Source organism: Schistocerca nitens, chromosome 4 (assembly GCF_023898315.1).
Source record: "Schistocerca nitens isolate TAMUIC-IGC-003100 chromosome 4, iqSchNite1.1, whole genome shotgun sequence".
Lineage (NCBI taxonomy): Eukaryota > Metazoa > Arthropoda > Insecta > Orthoptera > Acrididae > Schistocerca > Schistocerca nitens.
The window spans coordinates 161,654,837-161,671,254 of record NC_064617.1 but is presented as its reverse complement, the minus strand read 5'-3'; the positions used below and the strand labels follow the sequence as shown (position 1 = coordinate 161,671,254).

The following is a 16,418-nucleotide window of genomic DNA, read 5'->3' as shown; positions in this document are numbered from 1 at the left end:
TTCGTCAACTGCAGAGGCAATTGGCATGTTTTGTGGGTATAGAACATACGGGCAAAGTGGAATAACTGAATCATAGTCACTGATTCCTGTTGGGCTGTCTTGGTGACGAACGCGGCTTGTAGATTTTAAGAAAATTCTGAGCTAGCCACTGTGAACTGTGTTGGCTATTGATGTACTGTTGTTTGGAATACACGCTCGAAATATTTTCGGAGGCTTATCGATTGTCAACATATCAACGCTGCAGCTCTCCAATATTGCATTTTCCCATACAGCGGCAAGGGTGCCCTGACTTCTGTGGGTCAAAGACGGTACTTTGACCACTTCTCAGACTCATTTGCATGTGGGGGACTGCCAGTTTTCTGTGTGTTCTAGTAAGGGATTAATTATTGTTGGAATTAAGTTGACAGATAAACGAAGCAATGCCACGTTTTGAAACATCAGTGAAACTTGTTTTACTTTTCAGTATTAATGATTGATTGATAATTTTCTTTCATTTACTTGAATTCGTCCATTTTCACGTCTCATAAGAATTTCATAAGAACTGTGCAGAAAATTTTTGATTAATTATCGTTTCAGGGTAAATTGATTCGCTATTATAGCCAGGCGCTGTATTACTCTGAGCTCCTCGCTAGCTGTATTATTTCAATTACGTTACTGAATTACTTAGAGTGTGGAGAGTCATCCAGTACCTTTCGAAATAAGTAATGTTAGCAAACAGTCACAGTTCACTTATAGCTTACTTTTTGAAATCTAAATCGCGAACTTCACTTGTGCTAGCCCTATGGCTAGCATGTACGTCCGTTTGTCAGATCGATCTCTGATATTTCTTCCATTTTCCTTCAACAACGATGAATATTTACTATTGGCACGATATACGAGAGAGAATTGTCAGAGAATGTGTTTCGGTAAGTACCAGTTTGATAAGGAATACCATTCACTCCATGATAAGAAGATTGCAGCACTGCATTGATACTAATTGTCATCACTTCGAACACCCTCTGAAACTAGACGTTCATGCCACCTTTTCGACCTTCTTTGACATCCAGAGACCTTATTGTTACACATGATTGGATTTGTCTCGATAGCCGCTATCAGAAAATAAGGACCGACTTACAGCATCCTAATAAAAAAAACAATGTTAAACACCATATCTCTGAAGCGACCCCACCTAGCAACAAAAAACCGACGTTATATTATGGACATCGTTGTCTCATGCAACTGTGTCGCACAAACGTTTCAGCTCATATCATACTTTCGGAGTTACTCTTGGTGGCAATCGTTAATGACTCATCCTATATAACAGGACAATCCACAATACAGTATCTAGTATAGTTTCTCATCTATCACTGAGAGAACATAAGGCTAACATATTTGGAAGGTACTTTCATATATCAACATCAGACAATAACCACTATCATTATCAGTTTCGGTAGCTACCAGAAACCTTCAGTTTTACAGCAGTAGCATCTCATTTACAACAAAAATGGTTCAAATGGCTCTGAGCACTATGCGACTTAACTTCTGAGGTCATCAGTCACCTAGAACTTAGAACTAATTAAACCTAACTAACATAAGGACATCACACACATCCATGCCCGAGGCAGGATTCGAACCTGCGGCCGTAGCGGTCGCTCGGCTCCAGACTGTAGCGCCTAGAACCGCACGGCCACTGCGGCCGGCCATTTACCACAGCTTACATCATTTGATTAGATCCTAACTCGAGATGTAGGATACCAAATCAATTTAAGTAAGTACGTTGATTTTATTCTATATCACTTACAGATAACGATAATATTATTGTTGTGTTCTTATCAGTAGAAGCGTGATCCGATAATTTACAAAAACGTGAATGGATGTCTTAGTTGATGGAGTAGATGTGTCATAGACAAATAGCGTAATTTAATATCAAAGATAGACAGCGTAATATTACGTACATTAACTTCTATGGAAATTAACTTGTCGTGTATCATATTAAGTCACTTGTGTCATCTTGCTTAGAACTTACATTCACAGCCTGTATTTAGCCTATGACTTTTAAAATACGGTTCACTAAACGTTTGTTCCTTATTTCGCTTTGCATATTGAGCAATTACAGAAATTTAGTCCTTCCCATGTACATAGTTCCCCCACGTTCAGCTTTAAGTCCTAGACCTCTACGCGGCTTGATGCAAACCAAGAACCACGATAACATTGTAAATGAAGTCATATACACAACAGACAGTATGTTTTCTTTATCATTTATTCATTGGTATCATGAATCGAATCTTAAGCAACTTCCCTCATCTCTCGAATTTTCTTTTATTGAATGCAGATGTAATCACATACATATTAGCCAGCACAATGTTGTATTCTTTATCTGTTACCTGTTCCAGCGTTGTAGCATACGTTTCTTCGCAGATACAGGCGACAATTGAAGTATCCGAAATTTCCTTATAGAATTGTGGCTTAATGATCTAGCTTTAAAATATCATAACATCGTCAACAAATAAAATAGACATTTAATTACGTGTTTCAGGTTTTTATCTCTTACAGCAGCTTAAAGAACTTTATAGAATATGTACTATTTATTACTAAATGGTGTTGCACGAAGGTAATTATTGGCTGATGACGAAGTTTCCATACGTGCCGTAAGACAGTCGTCGTGGATATCGACTCTTGGTCCAGTCTCACTAGTGTAAAGTACACAAAACAGGCGTTCTCCTGATCGTTTACAATACTAATCACTGAAATTTCGGGAATAAATAGAGAATTTTCAAGCAAATTAATCTCTTGTAAATCTAAGAACAAAGGTGGTGGCACATTGGATTCAAAATTGAACTAACTCTCGAAAGAAACATACCACCCAGCAATTGCGAAGTAGTTCTTTTTTTCTCCTTTTTTCAGTTAAGACGACTGCCTCGACAATTCCAATTGAAAACTCAAGTTAGATATTGTTACTCCTACCTACCTGTGTAAGAATGTGCTCCATGTCTGACTATCCTGTGGTCTACAGAATCTTTTTCAGTGACACTAAGCATCGAAATCCCATGAAGCTGTTACGCTGTTGTAACGGGCGGAGAGGTGCAACAATGACGTGGCCAATGGGGTGGGGATGTGTGTGTGTGTTGGGGGGGGGGGGGAGGGAGGGGTTGGCCCTCACTGGTCTGCCAGCGGAGTTGAGCGAAATAATAATAGCTGTCGCGGACCAAACAAAAACCCTTTGGACTAAGACTCCAGTTGTATCTCGAGCAATCTACGGAAAACTCCATCACTCCAACCTTACAAAATTTAATCGATTATAAGTGGAAAACAAATTACCGAGGGAGTAAATTCTCTCAACCTCAGGTCGCAAGCAGGCATTTCGGATTCTGGGGAGGCTGCACTTTCCGCTCTTGTTTTATCGAAAGAATCTGAAAAACTGAAATTCAAGGAGAAATATAATATAGGAACACTGAACATTAATTCACTGATCAAAATAGGAAAACATCAAGAACTGACTCAAGCACTTGACCGCCACAATATCCAACTTCTGGCACTATAAGGAACTCGCTGTACTCATGAAAATTCTTTTCAAACGGGCAATTACAGAATTTGTACAGGAAAACCAGCAGAGTATATCTTTGGAAAAGAAGAAATATAACGGAGCCCATAACAAACTTCAGCTCTACGTCCAACAGGCTCTCAAAATTGAAGATCAAGTGTAAAAACCAAATGTATACGCTAATGAATGCCCATGCTCCAACAAATATTGATAGCAAAAAAATCCTAACAATGTACAGACTTTCTGGGAAGAACTAGACCACACGATTCAGAAGATTTCAAAGGAATATGTCATTATTCTGCACGGGTATTTTAATGCACAGCTCGCAAGGAAAAGGAATACAAAAACGTCATAGGAGAATACCCAGTGCATAAGGGATCAAACAGGAATGAAATAAAACTTGTGGACCTCTGCCAAATCTTCAAAGTCAAAATTATGACTACACACTTCAAGAATCATCCTAAGAAGATGACGACTTGGAAAGCAACAAATCAACTCCTTGGAGAGTTCCAAATTGACCACATAGCCATTTATAGAAGAGAATTTAAGACAATTCAAAATATTAAGGTACAAAAAATACATACGGATTACTATCTTGTTAAGTAAAAAATTAAATTCACCCAAATTCTGGAAGAAATAATAATAATCATATGAGAAAGCATTTTGAAACCAGGAATCTTGCGGCAGATAGTAAAAATTATTTCAAATCGAAATAGTGAGGTGAGACATGGGAAGAAATGGAGTCTCAAATAATGAACGCTGCAGAAAAATCTCTTCCAACCAAAACCAAACAGAAGAATGAAAAGTGCAATGAAGCTTTGCAAAAACAGACAAATGGTTTGGAAAAAATTTAAATCAAATGCAAGACAAAACAGCATCAAAAGGTTCACAGAAGGTAGAAAAATAGCCTTCTACACAATCAGAAACGACAAGAGAGTGTATTAAAGACTATCCCTTCAACAAATACATGTGTACTTCACTCAAAACAAATCCAGAGACTATTACGAATCTTTCAGAAGATACCTGAAATGTTACACACCACCAATGTGAAATTTTCGTGACAAATCAGGGAAATTAATTACTAATGAACAAGAAAACTGCAACATTTTAGCATATTATTTCGAAGACCTTCTCATCTGTGAAGCGCCTCCCGAGAAACCGGAATTCAAAACTCCAGAAGAAATCCCTGCAGAATCACATCTAAATTAAGTCCGGCAAGCTATAAAATCCCTCAAGAATAACAAATCATCTGGTGTAGATGGAATCACAGCTGAATTTTTTAGACTAGCTGAGCGAAACGTAGCACTGCAGCTCGGTACAATCATTAAGGAAGTTTGGAGAACCGAGAAGATCAAGAAGATTGGAGGATGGCAGTTATACCTACACTTCACAAAAGGGTGACAGATCAGAAGTGAACAAATACAGGGGAATTTTCCTTCTATCCGTTCCATACAATGTCCTTTCCACGATATTACTAAATAGTATTGAACCAGTTCTCGATGCACAGGTAGGAGAATACCAAGGTCGGTTTACAAAAGGGAGGAGCTGTTCGGAGCAAATTATTAAACTTAAAAAATATAATTAGAACACGTGCCGATCAACCACATGTTACGACGTTTATTGATTTTAGAAAAGCGCATGACTCCATAGACAGAGAAAGCCTCATTAGAACTCTGGCGGAATTTGCAATTGACAGTAAAACTAAAGGGTACTAAAGTGAACACTGACAGATACCAAGTCCAAAGTCAATTTTCGAGGCAAGATTTCTGAACCTTTTAAAATCCAAACGGGTTTGAGACAAGGGGATGCACTCTCCCCAATTATATTCAACATATTTGGAAAAGATTATGAGGGAGACGTTGGAGTAATACACACAACAAAAACTAAGGGATTCTTTGGAGGATCAGTCAAAAACCTTACTATACATGCACTAGTTTTTGCAGATGACATTGTTCATCTATCCACAAAATTTAGCAGATTCAAGTAAGCAAATAGAAATCTTGGCAAAGCGTGCAGTCAAATTTGGTTTACAGATGTCACAAGAAAAAACTAAATTCATGTCTTACAAACATAAGTAAATCAAAGAATTGCACACAATTTCTGGATATATAGAAAGGTCTAATACTTTAAATATGTGGGAGAAACAACAACCGATAGTGGCATAGAAAAGGTGTCAAACTTTGAGTACCTAAACTTAGGAGGGCATACATTTTAACACAGAAGCTGTACAACAGAAAATGCCTGTCCCGAAATGCAAAGTTATTACACTGCAATACAGTGACGAGAACACAAGTTCAAAATGCTGAAGAAACACTCTCCCTCAAGAACAAAGGACTAATAGATGAGCTCAAGAAGAAGGTAAGATTAATTATGAGGAAGATTGTTGGTGGACACAAAGAATTGTTGAAGAATGGGTAAAGATGAGCCATGAAAACCAATCTATTAAATCAGTCACAACGGAAATTAGAAAGAGAAGGCTGATGTTCTTTCGTCATCTGGTGAGAATGGATGATGGCAAATTAACGAAGAAAATCTTTAGTATAATTCAACAGAGGAAAACAGCCTACTCTTGGTTGCAAAGAATAAAGAAAGACATCGGAGAACTTGGACTTACAGAAATGGACGCAATGAACAGGGACAAGTAAAGAAAGGCAACAACTGAATTCGAGGTTTTGCTGGAGGCTCCAAAACCGAAGACCAACAGGAAACTAACAGCAGAACATCTATAAAAAATGGCAGCAGGCAGAACAGCAGCCCGAGAGAAGAGAAAGAAAAAAGTAGAAATGAAGTAGAATTTTTAACGCTGTCCTTAGTTGGCCAATTCGTGTAAATAATAAAATAAATAATAAATACCAAAATAAGGAGACACAAAACCTGGACCATCGATATCATGTCTTCAAATTTAAAGTGTTGTGTAGACTAAATATATTTGGCAGGGAATTTTAACATAACACTTGAGGGGAGTGACGTTGGATCTCAAATAGTTTTGTACATAATGAACGACATTCTTTCGTAATCGTATATTATGTGACATATTCACCAATAATCTTGAATGAAAACGTTTCAATAAATACGTTATATCACTCTGTTTCCTCCCAAGTATTATAAATAAACTTTACTTCCTAAGACAACACGTGGTTCTGCATTTCAGAACACAGGGGACACTTCGAGCTATTCAAAATTTCGCAAAACAATTGCAATATTCTCAACTGGAACTGTTCTTGACTGACACTACGTATTTGCTAAAACTAGTAACTATTTTTCTCAGTAACACCTTATACGTGAAATTTTGAAGCATGGTTGCAGTCTAAAGAACAACTGTCTTCCCACATTCTTCCACTATGTTGGCGTAGTCTTCAGCTATGCTAACAAACAGGGTAAAAATTTGCACTTTTCTTCAGAAAAAGTATATAAACGACAGATTCGTTTAACGAACTCCCTAAATGGGTTTACTCCATGGCATACTGTGGAGCTGGTTTTGGCTTCCAGCTCCAATACTTCTGGTCTTTTCCGAAGACGGCAGCATCCTGTAATGACTCTGGTAGCCTCTGCAACGCCGATTCTGGAAGGAACGATACTGCAAACGCTGTCCCCAAGTTTAGAGCTGCGAGAATGGCGTAGGGTGTGCGTCTATCACTCTGAAAAAGAGGAAGAGCGTTAGCGAAGCAAATCATAGTTTCGAGTCAAGACAATACTCATAACAAGGACAGAAAAAGAAAAAAAACTTGTTTACTTGGACAAGATCAGACTCTGAAACATTTCCAATTTCGTAACATTAACTATCAGTTCTGTCACGAATGTCTACAGTGCTGTGCTCTAATATTAATTGTCTTTACTGTTTTTCTATATTAAAAAGTGACAATTCTGAAATTCTGTAACTGATCTTCCACTCTGCAGGGGGATGTAAGCAGTTAAAAACTTTTCGACTGACAAAGAACGACAGTCGGACCATGATTTGAAATTTGTCACTTGTCTTCCAAAAGGTAATATACCCGGTTATGTCTCTGCATAGGTGAAGTTTTAAATCCTGTCAGAATAAGTTTTTGATGTTGGATGCACGAAAGGAAACGGAGGTAGGTTTTATGTTCATACAAATCGTTTTACGAATTCTATGGAATAATCATTGACCTCTCACTATATAAAACTAATCATGGTACGAACAGACCTGGAAGACCCAACGGTACCGACCGATCGCTGTGTCACCGCCGTCGACACTCGATGCGAATATGGTAGAGCATGTGGTCAGCACACCGCAGTTGTCAGTTTCCGTGAGTGGAGCCTCTACTTCCTCACCAGGTAGCTTCTCATTTGACCTCACAAGGGCTCAGTGCACGCCGCTAGCCAACGGCGCTCGGGGGACCGGATGGTCACCCATCCAACTGCCAGACAAGCCTACAGGGCTTGACTTCTGTGATGAGACCGGAATGGGGGTTGCAACTGCCGCAAGGCCGTTGGCGGTTTCTCAGTACATGTTATGAGATTACCATGAACCATTCTTGGTCTCTCAAAAATATTGCTAGATTTACTTCTTACATACTGTCTCAATGAATGAACACATATGTTTTAAACTTGATGTTTATACACGTGTCTGTAAATCACATGTGAAATGTATGAACATTCAAGAAGATATTACGAAAACATTCGCATTTATTTAATATGTCGAAATCAAAATTATCGTATTTTTGGCTATAGACTATATACAGATAACATTCTATCCTATACTTTTTTCAAAAATGGCTCTGAGCACTATGGGACTCAACTTCTGAGGTCATTAGTCCCACAGAACTTAGAACTACTTAAACGTAACGAACCTAAGGATATCTCACACATCCATGCCCGAGGCAGGATTCGAACCTTCGACCGTAGCGGTCGCGCAATTCCAGACTGAAGCGCCTAGAACCGCTCGCCCACATAGGCCGGCAGTAGACAACATTCCATTAGAATTACTGACAGCCTTGGGAGAGCCAGTCCTGACCAAACTCTACTATCTGGTGAGCAAGTTGTATGAGACAGGCAAAACACCCTCAGACATCAAGAAGAATATAATAATTCCAATCCCAAGGAAAGCAGGTGTTGACAGATAAAATTACCGAACTATCAGTTTAATAATTCGCAGCTGGAAAATATTAACACGTTTTTTTTACAGACGAATGGAAAAACTGGTGGAAGCCGACGTCGGCGAAGATCAGTTTGGATTCCGTAGAAATATTGGAACACGTAAGACAGAACTGACCCTGCTACTTATCTCAGAAAATAGATTAAGGAAACGCAAAACTACGTTTCTAGCAATTGTAGCCTTAGAGAAAGCTTCTGATAATGGTGACTAAAATATTCTGTTTCAAATTCTTAAGTTGGAAAGGGTAAAATACAGGGAGCGAAAGGCCATTTACAATTTGTACCGAAACCAGACGGCAGTTATAAGAGTCGAGGGTCATGATAAGGGAAGCAGTGGTTGGGAAGGGAGTGAGACAGTGATGTAGCCTCTCCCCCCGATGTTATTCAATCTGTATAATTGAGCAAGCAGTAAAGGTAACAAAAGAAAAATACAGAGTAAGTATTAAAATACATGGGGAAGAAATTAAAACTTTGAGGTTCGCTGAGGAGATTGTAATTCTGTCAGAGACAGCAAAGGACTTGCAAGAGCAGTTGAAGGCAACGTTCAGTGCTTGAAAGGAGGATATAAGATGAAAATCAACAAAATCGAAACTAGGAGAATGGAATGTAGTCGAATTAAGTCGGGTGATGCTGAGGGAAATAGATTAGAAAATGAGACACTTAAAGTAGTAAAGAAGTTTTGCTATTTGTGGAGCAAAATAACTGATGATGGTCGAAGTAGAGAGGATATATAATGTAGACTGGCAAAGGCAAGGAAAGCATATCTGCAGAAGAGAAATTTGTTAACATAGAGTATAGATTTAAGTGTCAGGGAGTCGTTTCTGAAAGTATTTGTATGGAGTGTAGCCATGTATGGAAGTGAAACATGGACGATAACTAGTTTGGACAAGTAGAGAATTGAAGATTTCGAAATGTGGTGCTACAGATGAATGCTGAAGATTATATGGGTAGATCATTTAACTAATGTGGAGGTACTGAGTAGGATTGGGGAGAAGAGAAGTTTGTGGCACAACTTGACTAGAAGAAGGGATCGGTTGGTAGGACATGTTCTGAGGCATCAAGGGATCACCAATGTGGTATTGGAGGGCAGCGTGGCGGGTAAAAATCGTAGAGGGAGATGAAGAGATGAATACACTAAACAGATGCAGAAGGATGTAAGTTGCAGTAGGTACTGGGAGATGAAGAAGCTTGCACAGGATAGAGTAGCTTGGAGAGTTGCATCAAACCAGTCTCAGGGCTGAAGACCACAATAACAACAACTATACAACGTACGCAAGAGTAAAATGACCTAGCTACAGAGCTACTAGTGGATTATTTGTGGTGTAGTGTCAGTGAAAATTTTCCACTCTTATTCATATTCAGGACAGGTGAAACGTACAAACAGAAAACGTGCTTATCACGATTTGCAGCTGCGAATTACCGACTGAGATTAGCAACGAAAACGTAAAATCATATAGTGCACACGTTAATTCCGCCATTTACAATAACTGTAGAGAAATAGCAAAAACTGAATTTTAGTTAGGTAACGTAAAATGAAAATGGTTTTTTTCCCTTTAGACATACACGTGCTATATCTAGACTAATTATAAAACTGTAAAAACAGACATGCGTGTCTTGTCTATTTGAACACGCTAATTCCAGAACCGATAGAGGTAGTTTCATGGGATATTTATAGGTAACTTGAGTGTAGCTTGGGGCAACGTATAGGTCTTATTTCATCAAAGTTGGATCAAGGAGAAGAAAGACACTGAAATGGAAAAATTTGCGTCAATCTATTGTGTCTGTTTGTCTGCCTGAAACCACTAATTACAAAAAAAAAAAAAAAATCGGATCATGGAGGAAAGGTATCTTACTTCGAAGTTTTACCTAAAACACTCCTCTCAGCTTGGTAGTTCAAACGTTTAATCCTTGTGGACAACTTTAAATAACTGATAGATAGCGCTATTAGTTTAATAGCCAACAGATGGGGCTGGTAGCTGTTTCTGACTGAGTGACAAATGTATTTTCGGAAGTTTACGACAGTGACTGTATTAAGCACCCCATTCTTACCTTTATGAATATTAATGAACAGCAAATTTACTTGCATACGACATACAGACTTATTGATTTCGCCTAGCGTGTCAGAAACATAACGACATCGCTTTCTTCTTTCGATAGGTTATAAACTACTGGCTATTAAAATTGCTACACCATGAGGATGACGTGCCGACGGCCCCTCCGTCTGTGTCATCCGCTGCTCAGGGTGGTCCTGCCCCCCGCGATCTCCCCCTGAAACCCGTCCCCCAGCCCCCTCTCCACCCGGTCGTGACCACAAAACCTTCAAAGTGCCCGAATGTGGACCCTTCCCCCGAAATCACCTCCAAAAAAACCTCCAATCCCCGTGACCCACCCACCCCCATTGACGTGACCCCGACCCCAACCCCCGCCACGCCAGCCACCCACACCTTTGTTCTCTCCAATCCTGACCCTCAATTCCTTGATGCTCGCTCCCTCAACCTCGCCATCCGGAAATACTACCCCAATGCCCCCATCTCCATTCTCATTCCTCGCAAGGACTCGGTCCTCATTAAATCCCATAATGCTTCCTTCCACACCGATTTCCTCTCCCGCATCCCCCGTATCCAATTTGGCCAATGGGCAACCCTCACCCCCTACCACACCCCGTCCTCTCCTCGTCAGCCTCAACCTCCCCGACGTCCGCCAATCTTCACCGCTGTGATCACGAAGCTTAGCCCCGTGATCACGGAGGCTGAGGTGTTGGCGGAACTCAACTACTGGCCCGACATTGAAATCCACTTCCCGTCTCATCTTGAATGATGCTGGGCTGACTTTTCTCATGCGCATATTCACCAAATCCTCCTCCTCCATTGACCGCCTCCTCACCGAGGGAGCCCTCATCTACAATTGCCGTCATAAGGTGGACCCCTCCCGTTCCCCAGTCCAATCCTACCGCTGCCAACGCTGTCTCACATACAACGATCACGTTACCTCTGCCTGCAAGAACCCCCCTACTTCTCCCCACTGCAAAGCTTCACACTTCCTCAAGAATTTCCCCAACCTCACCTCTCCACGCTCCTGCAACACTTGCAACGTACCACATCCAACCTACTCCTCAATGTGTAAAGCGAAACTTTGACTAGTCACCCCTGAGCTCACCGTCCCTGTCCGTCTTGTTGATGACCCCATCCACCCCACTGCCGAGGACATCATCCGTTTCATCACAATTGTGCTCCAAAATATCCACCCCTTCCAGCGCTCCCACACTCTTTCCCAAATCGCCCTTGCTGCCCGTTCCATCTTCCATTTTACCACCTATGCCACATACTCCCACAACCAGGCCCACTTCACCTTCACCCCCCTCACCACCCTTATCTAACTCTCCCCTCCCATGGTACAACAACCCTACCCTCTCCTGTACCACATCATTCGCTCCCTGCCCACCCACAAACTCCTCTTCCTCCACACCCTCCGTCAGCACTGCGTGGATGCTTTCTTCCTAAATGAAACCTTCCTTCAACCCCGTATCTCCATCTCCACGGCGCCTTACACCCTTCAATGCACCGATAACCTGTACCCTCTGGTGCGTGGCAGAGTTGCTATAGGCTACATCGAGCACCTCCCTGTCTGGTCCCAGCCTCTCCTTAACAATCCTGCCGAGCATCTCACCCTCAGCCACTTCTTCCCCACCCTTACCAGCACCTGTGGCACCATTTATGTCCGCCCTCACAACCCCATCCCGTACGATTTCCTGGCCCACATTGACCGCACCTTTTCCACCTACGTGATTGCCGCCGACCTCAATATCCACAGCCATGATCCTGCTGACCTCCAGCGGTGGCATCAGTTTCTCACCACCCTCCAGGGAGACCTGGTTCCCCCGCCTCAGCACACCTGACCCAAATCCAACACAACTCCTGATGTGGTCCTTGCCTCTCCCAACCCCTTTGGGCGCATCACCGCAGATGTCCTCGAACTCATTGGCAGTGACCGTGCTCCTGTTCTCCTCACTATCTCTGATGGTCGCCATCCCCGCAACGCTCCTCACCCTAACGTCCCTCCTAAACATGTCCATGATTACTCCCGTGCCAACTGGGATGCCTACTGGGACTCCATTCACACCCAGGTTGACAGCCAAGACCTTACCCTCCAATCTCCTAATGACATCTCTCGCACTGCTGCCTTCCTGCACCAGACCTTGTCTCACGCCGTCGCCACCCATATACCCACCAAAGCCATCCACCCTCACTGCACAGCCCTTCCTCCACAGGCCATCCTCCTCCTTCGAGAGTCCTGCCGCCTCTACCACTCTTTTCTCCGCACTCGTGACCGGGATACACTTACCCGCCACCGGCAATTACAACGACACATCCGCAACCTGCTTACTGCGAAGAAACGCCGTGCCTGACGCCAGACATGTACACAACTCAACACCATGCTCCCCATAAACTCTTCCAAGTATTGGTCTGCTTTCCACCGCCTTATTGGGAACCGCCCCACCCCCAGTACCCTCTCCTCGTTAATGACCGTCCCTTTCCTGACAACCTCAGTAAGGCCAACCACTTTGACTCTCACCTCTCTGATGTTTTTTCCATCCCAAATGATCCCCACTTTGATTATTCCCTCTTCCTGACGTCATGGACCGTACAAATACCTCTGTTCCTCCCCTTGTTCCTAGCTTCCAGTACTTGGGCCCCACACCACCATCTGAACTTAACACTCACATCACTACACAGTACATCAGCCTCACACCCTGCACTAAACCCAACACTGCTCCTGGCCACGACTGTTTTACCTACCACCACCTCAAACACTGCCCTCCCTCCTTCCTTTCAATCCTTGCCACCCTCTACAATGTCATCCTTGCCACTGGCTTCTATCCCGACCTGTGGAAAACCTCCCGTATCCTGATGTTCTCCTAACCCAACAAGCCTCCATCTGATTCCTCTTCCTTTCGTCCTATCTGTCTCACATCAGTGTTCAGCAAGCTCTTGGAATCCATCGTTTCCCGGCGCATCCATCACCAACTCCGCCAAAACCACCTCCTCCCAAACACCCAATGTGGCTTTCAACCTTCCTTCTCTGCGGATGACCAACTCCTCCGACTCACTCATCTCCTCTCCCTCCAGCTTAACTCCAGTTACTCCGCCATTTTTGTCTCCCTTGACCTCGAAAAGGCCTACGACCATATACGGCATCCCGCTCTCCTGTTTAAACTTCAAACCTACGCCCTTCCTATCAACTACATCCGTCTGATGGCCTCCTTCCTCTCCCACTGCCCCTCCTATGTCACCATCCATAATGCCAATTCCCACACCTTCTACCCCCTGCAGGTGTGCCCCAGGGATTTGTCCTCTCCCCTCTCCTTTACCTCCTGTACATGGCAGATATGCCCCAACCCCCCCCCCCCCTTCCAGTACACCTCTTGCAATATGCTGATGACACCGCATTCCTCGCCCTCGCTCCTACCCTCCAACGGTCCCAACGCCTTCTCTAGAATCACCTTGACCTGTTTGCTGCATGGTGTAACCAATGGCTCCTGAAACTCAATCCTTCGAAGACCCAGGCAATCATCGTAGGTCGTACCACTCGCTCCTTCCGGCTCCTGGATTTCTCCCTTACTGTCTGTGCCCATCCCGTCCGCCTCACCCCCACCCTCACCTACCTTGGCCTCACCATTGACCATCACCTCATCTCGATCCCTCATCTCTGCTCCATCCAATCCAAAGCCCACAACTGCCTCCAACTCCTCAAACTCCTCTCTGGCCGGATATGGGGGTTGCACCCATCTACCATCCTCCACACTTACAAATCCTTAATCCGTCCCAACCTCTGTTATGCCAGTCCTGCATGGATATCTGCATGGATATCTGCATGGATATTGTAAAAGTCCCTCCAGATCCTTGAGTGTCATGCACTCCGCCTCGCCTTCAGTATACGCCTCCCGTCCCCCACGCAGAACCTCTATGATCTCATTCCTTTCCCCCATCTGCTCCTATTCCTCGAAAATCCCCGCCCACTGCCACGTCTTCACAATTGTGTCCTCCCTACCTTCCATCTCTACACCCTACATCTCCTTTCCCAAGGTGGCTTCCATCAACTTCCCCTCCCGGATGATGCCCTCTCTCCCTCCATTTATCCCTCCTCTCAACTCTGATCCTCACTCCCCCTCCTTTCCTCTGTCCTTTTCCCGCCCCCCCTTCCATCCTCTTTCTTCCCCACGTCCCCTCTCTTTGCCCCCTTCTCTCCCCCAAGTCCTTTTACATTTCCCTCCTCTGCCTCCTCTCATTCCCACTCGCGTCTGCCCTTCTCCCCCTTTATTAGTCCTCTCCCTCCTTGGTCCCCCCCTCTTTTTCGTTTTTTTCCTCCCTCCCTCCTTGTTCTTCCCTCTCCTCCAGGTCCCTTCCCCCCATCTGCCTTTGGCTCGGGAGTGTCATCTTTGTGCCGCCACTTTCATGCAGTGTTCTACATTGAGTGTTCTACAGTGAGTGTTATACAGTGAGTGTTTTACAGTGAGTGTTCCGTGTTGTGTTTTTTGGGAAGTGTTGCGAACGGCCATCATACTGTCGCTGCGTGTGCCTTTTATCTCTTGGGAACAGAAACCAGACTGTCGCCGTGTTTCTTTAATCGTGTGTGTACTATGTTACTTGTCTGATGCCTGTGTCTTTTATTAACGTTGCTAACCCATTCTGCTTTCTGTTTTAACTTTCCGCATTTTTCCTCCATTTTACACTTGACGTCATCGTTTTATCGCCTGTTTTTCTTGTTTCTTTTCTTCTTCCGTTTTTTAAATTAAAAGTCTGTAGGCTGTAGAGCAGCGTACTAAGCTGCTGCCAGCCCGCCCCCTTCAGGGGAATTGAAAATCAATTAAGGAAGAAAAAAGGAGGATGACGTGCACAGACGCGAAATTAAACCGACAGGAAGAAGATGCTGTGATATGCTAATGATTAGCTTTTCAGAGCATTCACACAAGGACGGCGCAGGTAGTGACACCTACAACGTGCTGACATGAGGAAAGTTTCCAACCGATTTCTCATACACAAACAGCAGTTGACCGACGTTGCCTGGTGAGATGTTGTTGTGATTCCTCGTGTAAGGAGGAGAAATGTGTACCATCACGTTTCCGACTTTGATAAAGGTCGGATCATAGCCTATCACGATTGCGGGTTATCGTATCGCGACTTTTCTACGCACGTTGGTATAGATCCAATGACTGTTATCTGAATATGGAGTAGGTGGGTTCACGAGGGTAACACGGAACGCCGTGCTGGATGCCAACGGCCTCGTATCACTAGCATTCGAGATGTGACGGATCGTGCAGCCACGTCTCGATCCCTGAGTCAACAGATGGGGACGTTTCTAAGACAACAACCATGTGCACGAACAGTTCACGACGTTTGCAGCAGCATGGACTATCAGGTCGGAGACCATGGCAGCGGTTATCCTTGACGCTGCATCACAGACAGAGCGCCGGCGATGGTGTACTCAACGACGAACCTGGGCGCACGAATGGCAAAACGTAATTTTTTCGGATGAATCCGAGTTCTGTTTACAGCATCATGATGGTCCCATCCGTGCTTTGCGACATGGCAGTGAACGCACATTGGAAGCGTGTATTCGTCATCGCCATACTGGCTTGATGGTATGGGATGCCATTGGTTACACGTCTCAGTCACCTGTTGTTCGCATTGACGGCACTTTGAATAATGGACGTTACGTTTCAGATGAGTTACGACCCGTGGCTCTACCCTTCATTCGATCCCTGCGAAACCCTACATTTCAGCAG

General features: G+C 43.5%; 1 protein-coding gene across 1 annotated transcript in view; it reads right to left on the bottom strand.

Moving 5' to 3' along the window:
* Positions 1 to 6,969: 6,969 nt before the first annotated feature.
* LOC126252177 (carcinine transporter-like) overlaps positions 6,970 to 16,418 on the bottom strand; it is a 165,185-nt gene continuing 155,736 nt past the window's right edge. The window contains exon 9 of the mRNA XM_049953047.1: positions 6,970 to 7,158. Coding sequence (XP_049809004.1) covers positions 6,970 to 7,158 — 189 coding nt within the window. The remainder of the gene's footprint in view (positions 7,159 to 16,418) is intronic.